Source organism: Eubalaena glacialis, chromosome X, assembly GCF_028564815.1.
Source record: "Eubalaena glacialis isolate mEubGla1 chromosome X, mEubGla1.1.hap2.+ XY, whole genome shotgun sequence".
In the NCBI taxonomy this organism is placed as follows: domain Eukaryota; kingdom Metazoa; phylum Chordata; class Mammalia; order Artiodactyla; family Balaenidae; genus Eubalaena; species Eubalaena glacialis.
This window is the reverse complement of record NC_083736.1, coordinates 98,671,525-98,690,571: the sequence shown is the minus strand read 5'-3', so window position 1 is coordinate 98,690,571 and position 19,047 is coordinate 98,671,525. Positions and strand designations below refer to the sequence as shown.

The following is a 19,047-nucleotide window of genomic DNA, read 5'->3' as shown; positions in this document are numbered from 1 at the left end:
ATATCGATAATTACCTTAAATGTAAATGGATTAAATGCTCCAACCAAAAGACACAGACTGGCTGAAAGGATACAAAAACAAGACCCGTACATATGTTGTCTACAAGAGACCCACTTCAGACCTAGGGACACATACAGACTGAAAGTTAGGGGATGGAAAAAGATATTCCATGCAAGTGGAAATCAAAAGAAAGCTGGAGTAGCAATTCTCATATCAGACAAAATAGACTTTAAAATAAAGACTATTATAAGAGACAAAGAAGGATACTACATAATGATCAAGGGATCAATCCAAGAAGAAGATAGAACAATTGTAAATATCTATGCATCCAACATAGGAGCACCTCAATACATAAGGCAAATGCTAACAGCCATAAAAGGGGAAATTGACAGTAACACAGTAATAGTAGGGGACTTCAACACCCCACTTTCACCAATAGACAGATCATCCAAAATGAAAATAAATAAACACAAGCTTTAAATGATACATTAAACAAGATGGACTTAATTGATATTTATAGGACATTCCATCCAAAAACAACAGAATACACTTTCTTCTCAAGTGCTCATGGAACATTCTCCAGGATAGGTCATATCTTGGGTCACAAATCAAGCCTCGGTAAATTTAAGAAAATTGAAATCGTATCAAGTGTATTTTCCGACCACAACGTGATGAGACTAGATATAAATTACAGGGAAAAAACTGTAAAAAATACAAACACATGGAAGCTAAACAATACACTACTAAATAACCAAGAGATCACTGAAGAAATCAAAGAGGAAATCAAAAAATACCTAAGAACAAATGACGATGAAAACACGATGACCGAAAACCTATGGAATGCAGCAAAAGCAGTTCTAAGAGGGAAGTTTATAGCAATACAGTCCTACGTCAAGAAACAAGAAAAATCTCAATTAGAGTAAGAAGAACAAAAAAACCCCAAAGTTAGCAGAAGGAAAGAAATCATAAAAATCAGATCAGAAATAAATGAAAAAGAAATGAAGGGCACAACAGCAAAGATCAATAAAACTAAAAGCTGGTTCTTTGAGAAGATAAACAAAATTGATAAACCATTAGCCAGACTCATCAAGAAAAAAGGGAAAGGATTCAAATCAGCAGAAATAGAAATGAAAAAGGAGAAGTAACAACTGACCCTGCAGAAATACAAAGGATCATGAGAGATTACTACAAGCAACTATATGCCAATAAAATGGACAACCTGGAAGAAATGGACAAATTCTTAGAAAAGCACAACCTTCCGAGACTGAACCAGGAAGAAACAGAAAATATAAACAGACCAATCACAAGCACTGAAATTGAAACTGTGATTAAAAATCTTCCAACAGGACTTCCCTGGTGGCACAGTGGTTAAGAATCCGCCTGCCAATGCAGGGGACACAGGTTTGAGCCCTGGTCCAGGAAGATCCCACATGCCGTGGAGCAACTAAGCCTGTGCGCCACAACTATTGAGCCTGCGCTCTAGAGCCCGTGCACCACAACTACTGAGCCTGCATGCCTAGAGCCCGTGCTCGGCAACAAGAGAAGCCACCGCAATGAGAAGCCCGCGCACCGCAACGAAGAGTAGCCCCCTCTCGCCGCAACTAGAGAAAGCCCGCGCACAGCAACGAAGACCCAATGCAGCCAAAAAAAATTAATTAATTAATTAAAAAAAAATCTTCCAACAAACAAAAGCCCAGGACCAGATGGATTCACAGGCGAATTCTATCAAACATTTAGAGAAGAGCTAACACCTATCCTTCTCAAACTCTTCCAAAATATAGCAGAGGGAGGAACACTCCCAAACTCATTCTATGAGGTCACTATCACCCTGACACCAAAACCAGACAAAGATGTCACGAAAAAGGAAAACTACAGGCCAATATCACTGATGAATATAGATGCAAAAATCCTCAACAAAATACTAGTAAACAGAATCCAACAGCACACTAAAAGGATCATACACCATGATCAAGTGGGGTTTATCCCAGGAATGCAAGGATTCTTCAATATATGCAAATCAATCAATGTGATATATCATATTAACAAATAGAAGGATAAAAACCATATGATAATCTCAATAGATGCAGAAAAAGCTTTTGACAAAATTCAACACCCATTTATGATAAAAACCCTCCAGAAAGTAGACACAGAGGGAACTTACCTCAACAAAATAAAGGCCATATATGACAAACCCACAGCCAACATCATTCTCAATGGTGAAAAAGTGAAACCATTGCCACTAAGATCAGGAAAAAGACAAGGCTGCCCACTCTCACCACTATTATTCAACATAGTTTTGGAAGTTTTAGCCACAGCAATCAGAGAAGAAAAATAAATAAAAGGAATCCAAATCAGAAAAGAAGTAAAACTGTCACTGTTTGCAGATGACGTGATACTATACATAGAGAATCCTAAAGATGCCACCAGAAAACTACTAGAGCTAATCAATGAATTTGGTAAAGTTGCAGGATACAAAATTTATGCACAGAAATCTCTTGCATTCCTATACACTAACAACGAAAGACCAGAAAGAGAAATTAAGGAAACATTCCCATTCACCACTGCAACAAAAAGAATAAAATACCTAGGATTAAACCTACCTAAGGAGACAAAAGACCTGTATGCAGAAAACTATAAGACACTGATGAAAGAAATTAAAGATGATGCAAACAGATGGAGAGATATACCATGTTCTTGGATTGGAATAATCAATATGGTGAAAATGACTATACTACCCAAAGCAATCTACAGATTCAGTGCAATCCCTATCAAACCACCAATGGCACTTTTCACAGAACTAGAAAAACCATTTCACAATTTGTATGGAAACACAAAAGACCCCAAATAGCCAAAGCAATCTTGAGAACGAAAAACGGAGCTGGAGGAATCAGGCTCCTTGACTTCAGACTATACTACAAAGCTACAGTAATCAAGACAGTATGGCACTGGCACAAAAACAGAAATATATATCAATGGAACAGGATAGAAAGCAGAGAGATAAACCCCCACACATATGGTCACCTTATCTTTGATAAAGGAGACAAGAATGTACAATGGAGAAAAGACAGCCTCTTCAATAAGTGGTGCTGGGAAAACTGGACAGCTACATATAAAAGAATGAAATTAGAACACTCCGTAACACCATACACACACAAAAAAATAAACTCAAAATAGATTAAGGACCTAAATGTAAGGCCAGACACTATAAAACTTAGAGGAAATCATAGGCAGAACATTCTATGACATAAATCACAGCAAGATCCTTTTTGACCCACCTCCTAGAGAAATAAAAAAAAAATAAACAAATGGGACCTAATGAAACTTCAAAGCTTTTGCACAGCAAAGGAAACCATAAACAAGATGAAAAGACAACCCTCAGAATGGGAGAAAATATTTGCAAATGAAGCAACTGAGAAGGATTAATCTCCAAAATATACAAGCAGCTCATGCAGCTCAATATCAAAAAAACAAACAACCCAATCCAATAATGGGCAGAAGACCTAAATAGACATTTCTCCAAAGAATATACACAGATTGCCAACAAACAGATGAAAGGATGCTCAACATCACTAATCATTAGAGAAATGCAAATCAAAACTACAATGAGGTATCACCTCACACCAGTCAGAGTGGCCATCATCAAAAAAATCTACAAACAATAAATGCTAGGGAGGGTGTGGAAAAAAGGGAACCCTCTCGCACTGTTGGTGGGAAATCAAAAAAATCTACAAACAATAAATGCTAGGGAGGGTGTGGAAAAAAGGGAACCCTCTCGCACTGTTGGTGGGAATGTAAATTGATACAGCCACTATGGTGAACAGTATGGAGGTTCCTTAAAAAACTAAAAATATAACTACCATACGACCCAGCTATCTCACTACTGGGCATATACCCTGAGAAAATCATAATTCACAAAGAGTCATGTACCACAATGTTCACTTCAGCACTATTTACAATAGCCAGGACATAGAAGCAACTTAAGTGCCCATTGACAGATGAATGGATAAAGAAGATGTGGCACATATATACAAGGGAATATTACTCAGCCATAAAAAGAAACGAAATTGAGTTATTTATAGTGATGTGGATGGACCTAGAGTCTGTCATACAGAGTGAAGTAAGTCAGAAACAGAAAAACAAATACAGTATGCTAACACATATATATGGAATCTTAAAAAACAAACAAAAAAAGAAACAGTTCTGATGAACCTAGGGGCAGGACAGGAATAAAGACGCAGATTTAGAGAATAGACTTGTGGACACGGTGAGGGGGAAGGGCAAGCTGGGACGAAGTGAGAGAGTAGCATTACATATATACACTACCAAATGTAAAATAGATAGCTAGTGGGAAGCAGCTGCATAGCACAGGGAGATCAGCTCAGTGCTTTGTGACCACCTAGAGGGGTGGGATAGAGGCGCAAGAGGGAGGGGATATGGGGATATATGTGTACATACAGCTGATTCACTTTGTTATACGGCAGAAACTAACACAACATTGTAAAGCAACTATACTCCAATAAAGATGTTAAAAAAAAGCCAGACACAAAAAGGACAAATATTATATGATTCCACTTAAATTAGGTACCTATAATAGGCAAATTCATAGAGATAATAGGTAGAGTAGAGATTAACAGGGGCTGGGAGAAGTGGAATGGGGAGTTATTGCTTTATGGGTATAGAGTTTTTGCTTGAGATGATGAAAAAGTTCTGGAAATAGGCAGTGGTGATAGCTACACAGTGTTGTAAATGTACTTAATGCCACTGCATTTTTACTTATAAAATGATTAAAATATGTATATTTTATCACAATTTTTTTAATGTTAATGAGAGGCCTAAGAAAGATTTTTTTTTTGGACAAAGCAATTATTCTTGCAAGAAATTGTCCTAAGGAAAATACAGGGAGGTATGTAAAGATTTAGTCACAAGGATGTTTTGTTAAGAGTAGTTTTACAAAACAAAACAAGACAAAATAAAACAAAAATAAAGAATACAATTTTTTTTTTTTTGGCCACAACATGTGGCTTGTGGGATCTTAGTTCTCTGACCAGGGATTGAACCCGGGCCCTCAGCAGTGAAAGTGCAGAGTCCTGACCACTGGACCACCAGGGAATTCGCAAGAATACAATTTTAATGTCCCCAAACAAGCCATTGATGAAATATACTATGATGTATAACAGAGTGCCATAGAGAAATTTAGGAAAAGAACTATGTTCTTTTTAAGAAGAACACTTAATTACATGGAAAGACTAAGAGGAAATACTGAAAAATGTTAATGGTGGTTATTTCTGGGTAGTGGGATTATAGATGATTTTTCTTTCTTTTATGTGATTTTTATGTTCTAAATTTATTACAATAAATATGCACTTTTAATAAACTAAAAAAAAAGTCAGCAAAAGTAATACACAATGTAAAAAATAAACAAACAGAAACCTCAATTAAAGAGTTGGGAGACCAGAAGGGGGCGCTCTCGTGCCCTGCAACTACAGCAGAGACCAACAGGCAGAAAAGAGACTCTTCTTTCCTGGCAAGGCCAATGAAAAGCCATGGACTCTTAGTTTATTATAGCCCTTCCAACTTCCTTTTCTTCTCTATAAAAGTGTTCTCCTCCCCTTGCCATTTGGGGACTTGCCCACGGCTCGCCATGGTTGTAGACCCCAAATTGCAATTCTCTGCTCATCCTGAATAAATCCATCTTTGCTGAAGAAATATCTGGTGGTCTATTTGTTTCAGGTCAACAATGATATTACTAAAATAAAGGAAAAAAATCACATGATTATCTCGATAGACACAGAAAAATTACTTAACAAAATCCATCACCCTTTCATGATAAAAACACTCAACAAACTAGCAATATAAGGGAACTTCCTCAACATGATAAAAAGAATCTATAAAACGCCCACAGTTAACCTCACACTTAATGATGAAAGACTGATTGCTTCCCCTTAAGGTAAATAACAAGACAAGAATATGCATTCTCACCACTTCTCTTCAACACTGTACTGAAGGTTATAGCCAGGTCAATCAGGCAAGAAAAAGGAAAAAAAGGCATCCAGGTTGGAATGGAAGAAGTAAAAAATATCACTATTCAGATTCCATGATCTTGTATATAGAAAATTCTAAATAAGGAATCCACAAAAAAAAATCTACTAGAACTAATAAGCTTAGCAAGATTGCAGGATACAAGATCAATATATACAAAAATCAATTGTATTTCTATATACTGGCATTGAGCAATCCAAAAATAAAATCAAGAAAACAATTCCATTTACTGTAATGTCAAAAAGAATAAAAAACTTAGAAATAAAATTAACAAACGAAATAAAGTCTTGCACATAGGAATCTACGAAACAACCTTGAAGGAAATTTTAAAAGAATTAAATAAATGGAAAAGAAAAACATCCTGTGTTCATGGTTTAGAAGACTTAATATTGTTAATATACAATATCCCCCAAGTTGATCTACAGATTCAATGCAATGACTAAGAAAATTCCAGTTGGATTTTTCTTCTTTATCCAGAAATTGACAAACAGATCCTAAAATTCATATGGAAATGCAAGAGACCTAAAAAGCCAAAACAATTTTGGAAAAAAAAACATTTAAAGGACTCACAGTTCCCAATTTCAAAACTTACTACACAGCTGTAGTAAAAAAGACAGTGTGATACTGGCATAAGAACAGAAACATAAGTCAATAGAATAGAATTGTGAGTCAAGAAATAAACCCTAACATTTATAGTGAAGTGATTTTCAGCAAGGGTGCCAAGGCAATTCAATGAGTCAAAGACTGCTTTTTTTCAACAAATGGCACTGGGACAACTGGCTATCCACAAGTAAAAGAATGAAGCTGAAGCTTTTCCATACACCACACACAGAAACTAAGACAAAATGGTCCAGAAACCTAAATTTAAGCATTAAAACTATAAAACCCTTAGAAGAAAACATAGGACTAAATCTTCTTGACCTTGGATTAGGCAATGGCTTCTTAGATATGACATCAAAAGCACACACAACAAACGAAAAACATACAAAAACAAATATTAAAACTTTTGTGCTTCAAAGAACACCATCAAGAAAGTGAAAAAACAATCCACAGAACAGGAGAAAAATTTTGCAAATACTATATCTGATAAAGGATTAGTATCCAAAATATATAAAGAACCATTACAACTCAACAGTAACAAGATAAATAATCCAATTTTAAAAATGGGCAAAGGATTTGAATAGACATTTCTCCTAAGAAGATATACAAATGGCCAATAAGCATGTTAGGGAAATGCAAATCAAAACCACAACGAGATACCACTTCACATTCACTAGGATGGCTATAATCAAAAAGAGAGATAATAACAAGTGTCACCGAGGATGTGGAGAAATTGGAACCATCACACACATTGCTGGTGGGAATGTAAAATGGTATGGTCTCTTTTTAAAATAGTTTGGCATTGCCCCCAAATGTTAAAGTTACATAAAGTTACCACATAACTCAGCAATTCCACTTCTAGCTAAATACCCAAAAGAATCAAAAACCACATCCACACAAAAAGTTGTATACGAATATCCATGGCAACATTATTCACAATAGCAAAAATGTGGAAACAACCCAAAATGCCTACCAATTGTTGAACAAAATGTTGTATATCCATACCATGGACTATTATTCAGCCATAGCAAGGAATGAAGTACTGTACTAATACACGCCACAACATGGATGAACTTTGAAAACAATATGCTAAATGAAATAAGGCAGACACAAAAGACCACATATTGTATCACTCCATTTAGATAAAATATCCGTAATAGGCAAATCCATAGAAACAGAAAAGTAGATTAGTGATTGCCTAGGGTTGGGAGTAGGGAAAAATGGGGAGTAACTACTAATGGATGTGGGGCTTCTTTCTGGGAGTTAAGACTGTGATGATGGTTGCATGGCTTTGTGAATATACTAAAAAACACTAATGGGTGAAGTTTCTGGTATGTGAATTCTATCTCTAGATAGATGAAAGGAAAAAGGAATGAAAAAAGGAAAGGAAGAAAAGAAGGAAGAAGATAGATCAGATAGATGGAAGAAAAGAAGGAAGAAGATAGATCAGATAGATGGAAGGAAGGGAGGGAAGGATGGAAGAAGGAAGAAAAGATAAACAAAGCCAGTCAGTCAGCCATGAGTCAGTATGGCTCACCTGAGTTTTTGATCAAAAGCAATAAAACCTGCTTATCATATTAAATTCAAACTTCTCCCAAGCTTGAAAGATTCACCATGATCTTGCCTCACACAAACTTATTTACTTCTTGATTCCAGCACGAACCTAGCCAGTCTGATCTCCATGGCAGGCTTATTTTCACCTGAATGGTATTGCTTATAGTGTTACCTAACTCTGAATAACTTTCCTCTGGCCCTCCATGTTTCTAATTTTGCTTTCATTTTTTAGAAGTCAAAAATCAAGTATTGCCTACTTTGAAGCTGCCTTTAAACTACCACATATAGATAACATTACAGGCTCTCTGAGTATAAGCTCTTTGAGAAAAGAAGCATTATGCTTCTTTATTACCTTTCAGAGATCCTAAAACATGCTAAATACTTGTCATTCAGATGATCCACTCACTTAAATTGCTTTTCAAAAATACCTCTCTATTGATAAGTTTCAATGGATAGGTCGGACTGATATGTAATCATTATGGGTACTCAACCCCATCATAAATGAATGTGTGGCTGAGAGTGCTAGCTATCCACCCTAACCCAATCTCCCCTTCATAGTATCTGGATGTACGTGTGCTCAACTGCGCTACATTTTGCAGACTTCTTTATGAATAGGTGTGGCCATGAGACCAAGATCCTCCAATAAAATGTGGGTGAAGTGATGTATGCAACTTCCGGGCCTGGCCAATAAAATTTCCCATAATTGTTTCTCCATGCTCTCTCCCCTCTTCCTGTGAGTAGTAATGGCAATGAAAGAGCACCTTGGAAGCCATGTTTTGAAGATGACAGCCTGTTGTCAGCCTAAATCCCTGAATAATCACATGGAGGAGAGCTACCTACTGACTTGAATATTTGCTCTCCTCTGTTTATTCCTTTAAGTAAACTTCTATTGTGTTTGAGATTATTTGTGTTAGCAGTCTAGCATACCCTTTAGTGTCCTCCTAAAGGATTTTTTTCAGTGATTCCCCCACTGCCTACAAAGTAACATTCAAACTCCTGACCTATCCCAATCTACCTTATTGATTTTTTCCCTCAATTACTTCACTTCATTCACTCTACAATTCTACTAAACAGAACATGGTCCTACATATATTCCACATTTACCTCTGTGTTTGGTTACACTGATCCCTTCACCTACAATGGTATTTCATTCCATCTCCATACATCTAAAATTCACCAATTTCAAGACCTACAAATGCCACTTCTTCCATGCAGCCTTCTCTGTTCCTCCAACTTATCCCTATTATAAATCCTGGTGAGACTTAATATTTCTCTAATAAATTGTCTCATTTGTTTTTCTTTTGCCAATGAATATGCTTTTTTGTTTTTGTTTTTAAATTTTTTATTTATTTTTGGCTGCGTTGGGTCTTTGTTGCTGCACACGGGCTTTCTCTAGTTGCAGCAAGCCGGGGCTACTCTTCATTGAGGTGCGCGCGCTTCTCACTGCAGTGGCTTCTCTTGTTGCAGAGTACGGGCTCTAGGTGCATGGGCTTCAGTAGTTGTGGTGTGTGGGCTCAGCAGTTGTGGCGTGTGGGCTCTAGGGTGCACAGGCTTCAGTAGTTGTGGCTCGTGGCCTCAGTAGTTGTGGCTCATGGGCTCTAGAGTGCAGGCTCAGTAGTTGTGGCACACAGGCTTAGTTGCTCCGTGGCATGTGGGATCTTCCCAGACCAGGGATTGAACCGGTGTCCCCTGCACTAGCAGGTGGATTCCCAACTACTGCACCACCAGGGAAGTCCTTGAATATGTTTTAATACCTACCAGTCCATATACTTTTAAGGGCAGGATTCTTATCTGATTCAGCTTTATATAGTCTTGAGCACCTAGCACAGTATCTTTCACAGAGCAGGAATTCAGTAAATATTTGTTAAATATAAAAGAAAAATGAATTAATGGAATATCAATTCTAAGTATTCCCACTATCATTCTTACATTAATAATATCCACTATCAATCTCAGCCCAATCTCTGTCCTTATTAGTAGAGTTGGATTTGATGTGATTTTATCATTTGGAACACAATAACAGTTGAGCTCATAATGAAATCATACCTGGCAGTATCCAATTTTGGGATTCCTGAATGCATAAGCAGTGAGTACCCGCCTCAGAGCAGATATGCCAGTGTCACTCTGAAAGGCTGGATGCTCAGGCAGGGAGCGACGCAAATCACGTTCAATTTCTTCAGTAGCCAAGTTGCAGGTCCCTAAAGACTGCTCAACCACTTCAGCATAATAGCCAGGATTAGCAGCCATGTCGTTAACAGCACCTGTACAGATGATCACATTAACATACAAAAGAAGAGGAACATAACAAAGCTACTACTTGCCTATATACATGAAGAACTGGATTACTTTTAAATTAAGCTTTATGCTCAAGTGTTATCTGAGTACAAACAAATAAAAGGAAAAGCTTCACACTAGACTCTATAACATCAGGACAGCAATCTTATCCAAAAGAATAACATTTTCATGAACTGTCTTTTCCCCTTAACTTTCTTCTGACACTAGAGATTCCCACCCCGTCCCTTGCAGTTAGCTATTGCCTAATAAACTAATCTGCTCAGACAATGGATGTATGGATATATAGGTAAGTACACATAACTACCGTACTCTCTGTGACTAGTCTGAACTCATGATAAGACTTAGTCCTAGCCATCTTTGTAATTATTTTTATTTAGCTTAGTACATAACTCCTAGAAGGGGCATAGTTAATGTCTGTTAAATGAATAAAGTGAATAAATGTAATACCTGAAAAAAGCATCCAGAGCTCTCCTCTTAAGGTCTCTGGAATCCCTCTTACAACCAGATCTTGAGTCTTTTTGGTCCGAAACATGCTAACACCACGCCCACATTCTGTAAACAGGATGTTCCAGGACTGTTCCTTCATCTTTTCTTTCAACTATAACAAAAAAATCAAAGCAACTAAACATGGTGAGAAATTAACTTAATTTGAAATTAAGTTTCAAATAACTCGATAACTCTCTTCACCATGAAACAATACCTATGGAAAACAAGAACATAGAAAGTCAAAATCAGTATTCACAGATGGGCTAAACACTGGACCACTGTCATCACAAAAATCTTTAAAATCCATGTGAGCATAACAGGTTTAATTTACTATTTTAGTTCTTAGCTAAACTCATATTAAAATGGGAAAACCATGACACCTAGGAGGTAAAGCTTTGAACCATCATTCTCACCAATCACCCCAATTAGGATTGACTGTTAGAAATCTATGCAAATAAAACCCAAGGTTCAACTTTCATCTTAATTCTTGATAACAGTCCTATTTTGTAATGGAACCAAACATGTCACACAGTAGTACCTGCTAGAAAACCTTTTCAAGCTCAAAAAGAAGAGTTTTCAGTCTGATCTAAGATTTTTATTTTTGATCAACTGTTTCAATCTATAGATTTAAATATTTTGTTTTCCTACCATTTTGGAATTAAGAGTCTCCAAATCCTGAGGGTGAAATACTGTCATTAAGGCTTCAGTGTTCACAGTTTTGCTGCATTCTCTCTGACATATCAAAGATTGTACCTCAATATCATCAGATGGGTCTACAGACTCAGAACTAATAGGAACCTGAAAAAGAAAGAATATAATTGTCCCAAATGTCTGCCTAAAAGTTTCTGCAAAAAGAAAAAGTGCTAATGTTTTATCTGTCATTTACAAACCACAATTTATGTACATAATAAATATTAAAACAATGTCTCAGAAGAACATTGTTTGTCCACCAAAATTAGAGGTGTCAACAAACTAATGTCCAGAACATCAAGCTCAGGACCTTAGTGAATGAATTCCCCTACTTGGGCAATAAAATACAGGCAAAACATTAAAAAAACAAAAACAGGTCAGAACATTGGAAATTAACCAAAGGCACAGAATGAACTGAAAAGTATCGATTCAAAAAAAACTAATGAACCTCAGTAAGAACACCAGTCTGTGAAGTTTTAACTTGAGGTTATTCCCATCCTCCCTCCCTTCCAAGCTCAGAGGTATGGTAGCCATGAAAGTCAGCATTATCACAGCCAATGGATCTTTTGGAGCTTCATTAAAAGCCCCATCCCCAGAACACAGTCAATATTTTCACCAAACTAGCAGCTACCTGGAAAATCTCCATTCCTAGGGTGTTGTTATATTTGATTTGACTCAGAGCTCAGCTCTATGTAAAAAGTCCTTTCCCCCAGGCATACCAAGAAAACCATAGCAATCTTCTGATAATATCACAGCTGCCTAAGGCTGTGATTTCAATTTGGGGCAAACAAGAGCCTGGCTAAAAATTTAAAAGGAAGACCTTGAAAACCAGATGGTCATAGGGGAACTTTGAAAGGTTCCAACATATTCTTGGGGATCTGAAAGTATGCATGAGTATACAAGACTGTGCACCTACCCAGGAAAGAAATGGGACAGGAGAAGGCCCCAGTCATTCAACTCTGGAAATAAGAAATGAAAACTAAGGCTGATTTATAAACTTCCTAAAGTATGAACTATACCTTCACACAAAGATCCTCTTGGCAAAAGATGGAGAACTTACTGGTTCAAGGCATTTAAGGAAATCTTCTGGCCCATCATTGGCTGACCACTGATTTATACTGACTCAGGGAGTGATCTGAGGAAGCCATGCTTAAAAATACAAACAAGAACTAAAAAAAAAATTTAAAAAAAGGCAACCAACAAAAAAAATGTCCCAGAAGGTGCTTACTTCTTAGATTTTTTTAAACTAGGAATGGAAAGCAGCTATTATATATATATTCAAAGAACTAAAGGAAACTGTTTAAAAAAATAAAGGACCAAGTTTAAAAGTGGGCAAAATATCTAAGCAGAGACCTCACCAAAGAAGATATAAAGACGACAATCATATGAAAAGATGCTCAACATCATATGTCATTAGGTAGTTGCAAATTTAAACAATGAGATACCATTTCACATCTATTAAAATGGCTAAAATCCAGAACACTGATAACACCAAGTGCTACTAGGGATGTGGAATAAGAAGAACTCTTATTCATTGCTGGCGGGAATACAAAGCAATACAGTACTTTAAGAGATGGTATGACAGTTTCTTATAAAGCTAAACATAGTCTTACCATATGATTCAGCAACTGTGCTCCTAAGTATGTACCATAATGAGTTGAAAACTTATGTCCACACAAAAACCTGCACATGAATGTTTATAGCAGCTTTATTCATAATTACCAAAAACTGGAAGCAACTAAGGTGTCCTTCAATAGGTGAATGGATAAACACTGGTATATCCAGAGAATGGAATATTTTTCAGCAATAAAAAGAAATAAACTATCAACACAACTAAGAGCTGGTTTTTTTGAAAAGATAAACAAAATTGACAAACCTTTAGCTAGATGTACCATGAAAAAAAGAGAGAGGATTCAAACATAAAATTAGAAATGAAAGAGGAGACTTTATGCCTGATGACACAGAAATTAAAAGGATCATAAGACATTACTTTGACCAATTATATGCCAACAAATGGGATGACACAGAAGAAATGGACAAACTCCTAGAGACATACAATCTACCAAGACTTAATCATAAAACATAGAAAATCTGAACATAACCAATAATATGTAAGGAAACTGAATCTAATACAAAACCTCTCAACAACAACAACAAAAAGCCCTGGACCAGATGGTGTCATGGGTAAAATCTACCAAACATGTAAAGAAGAATTAACGCTAATCCTCAAACTCTTGCAAAAAAATTAAATAGGAGGGAACACATCCAAACTCATTTTACAAGGCCAGCAGTCCCCTGAAACCAAATCCAGATGGGAACACTACAAGAAAAGAAAACTACAAGCCAAAATCCCTGATGCATACAGATGCAAAAATTCTCAACAAAATACTAGCAAACTGAATTCAACAGCACATTAAAAGGATCATACACCATGATCAACTGGGATTTATCCCTGGGAGGCAAGGATGGTTCAAAATACACAAATCAACAAAATGTGATACACCACATTAATAGAATGAAAGGTAAAAATCATATGATCATTTCAATAGATGCAGAAAAATTATTTGACAAATATTCAACATCCTTTCATAATAAAAACTCTCAATAAAGTGGGTATAGAAGAAACATACCTCAATATAATAAAGGCCATATATGACAAGCCCAAAGCTAACATCATACTCCATGGTAAAAGGTTGAAAGCTTTCTCTCTAAGATCAGGAACAAGATAAGGGTGCCCACTCTCACCACTACTTTTCAACAAAGTACCATAAATCCTAGCCAGAGAAACTAAACAAGAAAAACAAACAAAAGGCATCTAACTCAGAAAGAAAGTAAAACTGTCTGTTTGCTGATGACATGAACTTGTATAGAGAAAATCCTTAAGACTCTACCAAAAACTGTTAGAACTAATCAACAAACTCAGTAAACTTTCAGGATACAAAATCAGTTGTGTTTCTATACACTAAAAATGAACTATCTGAAAAAAAAATAAAGAAAACAATCACATTTACATTAACATCAAAAACAATAAAATACTTAGGAATAAATTAACCAAGAAAGTGAAAATCTATACACCAAAACTGATAAAACACTGATGAAAGAAACTGATGAAGACACAAATGAATGGAAAGATAACTTGTGTTCATGGATCAAAAGAATTAATATTGTGGGACTTCCCTGGTGGCGCAGTGGTTAAGAATATGCCTGCCAATGCAGGGGACACGGGTTCGAGCCCTGGTCCAGGAAGATCCCACTGCCACAGAGCAACTAGGTCCATGTGCCACAACTACTAAGCCTGCACTCTAGAGCCCGTGAGCCACAAACTACTGAGCCCGCGTGCCACAACTACTGCAGCCCACGCGCCTAGAGCCTCTGCTCTGAAACAAGAGAGGCCACCACAATGAGAAGTCCGCGCACCACAATGAAGAGTAGCCCCCGCTCGCTGCAACTAGAGAAAGCCCACGTGCAGCGACGAAGACCCAATGCAGCCAAAAAATAGGTAAATAAATAAATTTATTAAAAAAAAGAATTAATATTGTTAAAATGTGCATGCTGAAGGGTGGAGTCAAGATGGCGTACTAGGAGGACGTGGAATTTGTGGCACCTCACAACTAGGGCACCTACCAGGCACTGGTGAGGGACTACAGACACCTAAGGGGACAGGAGGAACCCCCAGAGACCAGGTTGTGGGATCTTGGTTCCCAGGCCAGAGGTCAGGCCCAAGTTCCTGTGGTGGGAGCTCTGAGTCCAAACCGCTGGACTAACAGAGAACCTCACACCCCAGGGAATATCAATCGGAGTGAGGCCTCCCAGAGGTCCTCATCTCAGCACCAACACCCAGCTCTGTCTAACTGCCTGCAAACTCCAGTGCTGGACGTCTCAGGCCAAACGACCAGTAAGACAGGAATACAGCATCACCCATCAAAAAAAAAAAAAAAGAAATGACAAAAAAAATTTGTTACAGATAAAGGAGCAAGGTAAAAACCTACAAGACCAAATAAATGAAGATGAAATAGGCAACCTACCTGAAAAACAATTCAGAGTAATGACAGTAAAGATGATCCAAAATCTCAGAAACAGAATGGAGAAAATACAAGAAACATTTAACAAGGATCTAGAAGAACTAAAGAGCAAACAAACAGCGATGAACAATACAATTACTGAAATTGAAAATACTCTAGAAGGAATCAATAACAGAATAACTGAGGCAGAAGAACGGATAAGTGAGCTGGAAGATAAAATGGTGGAAATAACTGCCAGGGAGCAGAATAAAGAAAAAAGAATAAAAAGAATTGAGGACAGTCTCAGAGACAACTGGGACAACATTAAACGCACCAACATTCGAATTATAGGGGTCCCAGAAGAAGAAGAGAAAAAGAAAGGGTCTGAGAAAATATTTGAAGAGATTATAATTGAAAAGTTTCCTAACATGGGAAAGGAAATAGTCAATCAAGTCCAAGAAGCACAAAGAGTACCATACAGGATAAACCAAAGAGAAACGTGCCAAAACACATATTAGTCAAACTATCAAAAATTAGATACAGGGCTTCCCTGGTGGCGCAGTGGTTGAGAATCTGCCTGCCAATGCAGGGGACACGGGTTCGAGCCCTGGTCTGGGAAGATCCCACATGCCGTGGAGCAACTAGGCCCGTGAGCCACAATTACTGAGCCTGCGCGTCTGGAGCCTGTGCTCTGCAACAAGAGAGGCCGCGATAGTGAGAGGCCCGCACACCGCGATGAAGAGTGGCCCCCACGTTCCGCAACTAGAGAAAGCCCTTGCACAGAAACGAAGACCCAACACAGCCATAAATAAATAAATTAAATAAATAAAATTTAAAAAAAATATATCCATGGACTCCCATATGCCTATGCAATAATCCACGAGCTTATTCTATTAAAAAAAATTAGATAAAAAAAAAATACTGAAAGCCGCAAGGGAAAAGCAACAAATAACATACAAGGGAATCCCCATAAGGTTAAGAGCTCATTTTTCAGCAGAAACTCTGCAAGCCAGAAAGGAGTGGCAGGACATATTTAAAGTGATGAAAGGGACAGGAACCAAGAGAGCGGAGTAGAAGGACGTGCTCTCACTCCCTCTTGTGAGAACACCAGAATCACAACAAGCTGCTGCACAATCATCGACAGGAAGACACTGGAACTCACCAAAAAAGATACCCCACATCCAAAGACAAAGGAGAAGCCACAATGAGACGATAGGAGGGGCGCAATCTCAGTAAAATCAAATCCCATAATTGCTGGGAGGGTGACTCACAGACTAGAGAACACTTATACCACAGAAGTCCACCCACTGGAGCGAAGGTTCTGAGCCCTACGTCAGGTTCCCAACCTGGGGGTCCAGCAACGGGAGGAGGAATTCCTAGAGAATCAGACTTTGAAGGCTAGTGGGATTTGACTGCAGGACTTCTACAGGACTGGGGGAAACAGAGACTCCACTCTTGGAGGGCACAAACAAAGTAGTGTGCGCATCAGGACCCAGGGGAAGGAGCAGTGACCCCAGGGGAGACTGAACCAGACCTACCTGCTAGTGTTGGAGGGTCTCCTGCAGAGGTGGGCGGTGTCTGTGGCTCACCGTGGGGACAAGGACACTGGCGGCAGAAGTTCTGGGAAGTACTCCTTGGCGTGAGCCCTCACAGAGTCTGCCGTTAGCCCCACCAAAGAGCCCAGGTAGGCTCCAGTGTTGGGTTGCCTCAGGCCAAACAACCAACAGGGAGGGAACCCAGCCCCACCCATCAGCAGACAAGAAGATTAAAGTTTTGCTAAGCTCTGCCAACCAGAGCAACACCCAGCTCTACCCACCACCAGTCCCTCCCATCAGGAAACTTGCACAAACCTCTTAGATAGCTTCATCCACCAGAGGGCAGACAGCAGAAGCAAGAAGAACTACAATCCTGCAGCCTGTGGAACAAAAACCACATTCACAGAAAGATAGACAAGATGAAAAGGCAGAGGGCTATGTACCAGATGAAGGAACAAGATAAAACCCCAGAAAAACAACTAAATGAAGTGGAGGTAGGCAACCTTCCAGAAAAAGAATTCAGAATAATGATAGTGAAGATGATCCAGGACCTCGGAAAAAGAATGGAGGCAAAGATCGAGAAGATGCAAGAAATGTTTAACAAAGACCTAGAAAAATTAAAGAACAAACAAACAGAGATGAACAATACAATAACTGAAATGAAAAATACACTAGAAGGAATCAATAGCAGAATAACTGAGGCAGAAAAACGGATAAAGTGACCTGGAAGACAGAATGGTGGAATTCACTGCTGCGGAATAGAATAAAGAAAAAAGAACGAAAAGAAATGAAGACAGCCTAAGAGACCTCTGTGACAACAGTAAATGCAACAACATTCGCATTATAGGGGTCCCAGAAGGAGAAGAGAGAGAGAAAGGACCAGAGAAAATATTTGAAGAGATTATAGTCTAAAACTTCCCTAACATGGGAAAGAAATAGCCACCCAAGTCCAGGAAGCCCAGAAAGCCCCACACAGGATAAACCCAAGGAGAAACACGCCAAGACACACAGTAATCAAACTGGCAAAAATTAAAGACAAATAAAAATTATTGAAGGCAGCAAGGGAAAAACGACAAATAACATACAGGGGAACTCCCATAAGGTTAACAGCTGATTTCTCAGCAAAAACTCTACAAGCCAGAAGGGAGTGGCATGATATAATTAAAGTGATGAAAGGGAAGAACCTACAACCAAGATTACTCTAGCCAGCAATGATCTCATTCAGATTCGATGGAGAAATCAAAAGCTTTACAGATAAGCAAAAGCTAAGAGAATTCAGCACCACCAAACCAGCTCTACAACAAATGCCAAAGGAACTTCTCTAAGTGGGAAACACAAGAGAAGAAAAGGACCTACAAAAACAAACCAAAACAATTAAGAAAATGGTCATAGGATCATACATATCGATAATTACCTTAAACGTGAATGGATTAAATGCTCCAACCAAAAGACACAGGTTTGCTGAATTGATACAAAAAAAAGACCCATATATATGCTGTCTACAAGAGACCCACTTCAGACCTAGGGACACATACACACTGAAAGTGAGGGGATGGAAAAAGATATTCCATGCAAATGGAAATCAGAAGAAAGCTGGAGTAGCAATACTCATATCAGATAAAATAGACTTTAAAATAAAGAATGTTACAAGAGACAAGGAAGGACACTACATAATGATCAAGGGATCAATCCAAGAAGAAGATATAACAATTTTAAATATATATGCACCCAACATAGGAGCACCTCAATACATAAGGCAACTGCTAACAGCTCTAAAAGAGGAAATCGACAGTAACACAGTAATAGTGGGGGACTTTAACACCTCACTTACACCAATGGACAGATTA

At 38.0% G+C, this 19,047-nt stretch overlaps 1 protein-coding gene across 1 annotated transcript in view; it reads right to left on the bottom strand.

The window, feature by feature from the left end:
* The window catches only part of TBC1D8B (TBC1 domain family member 8B), a 78,643-nt gene that overhangs the window by 22,424 nt on the left and 37,172 nt on the right, over nucleotides 1-19,047 (bottom strand). Inside the window, exons 8-10 of the mRNA XM_061179553.1 lie at nucleotides 11,623-11,772; nucleotides 10,936-11,086; nucleotides 10,240-10,454 (exon numbers count right to left, since the gene is read on the bottom strand). Of these exons, the coding sequence (XP_061035536.1) occupies nucleotides 10,240-10,454; nucleotides 10,936-11,086; nucleotides 11,623-11,772 (516 nt within the window). The remainder of the gene's footprint in view (nucleotides 1-10,239; nucleotides 10,455-10,935; nucleotides 11,087-11,622; nucleotides 11,773-19,047) is intronic.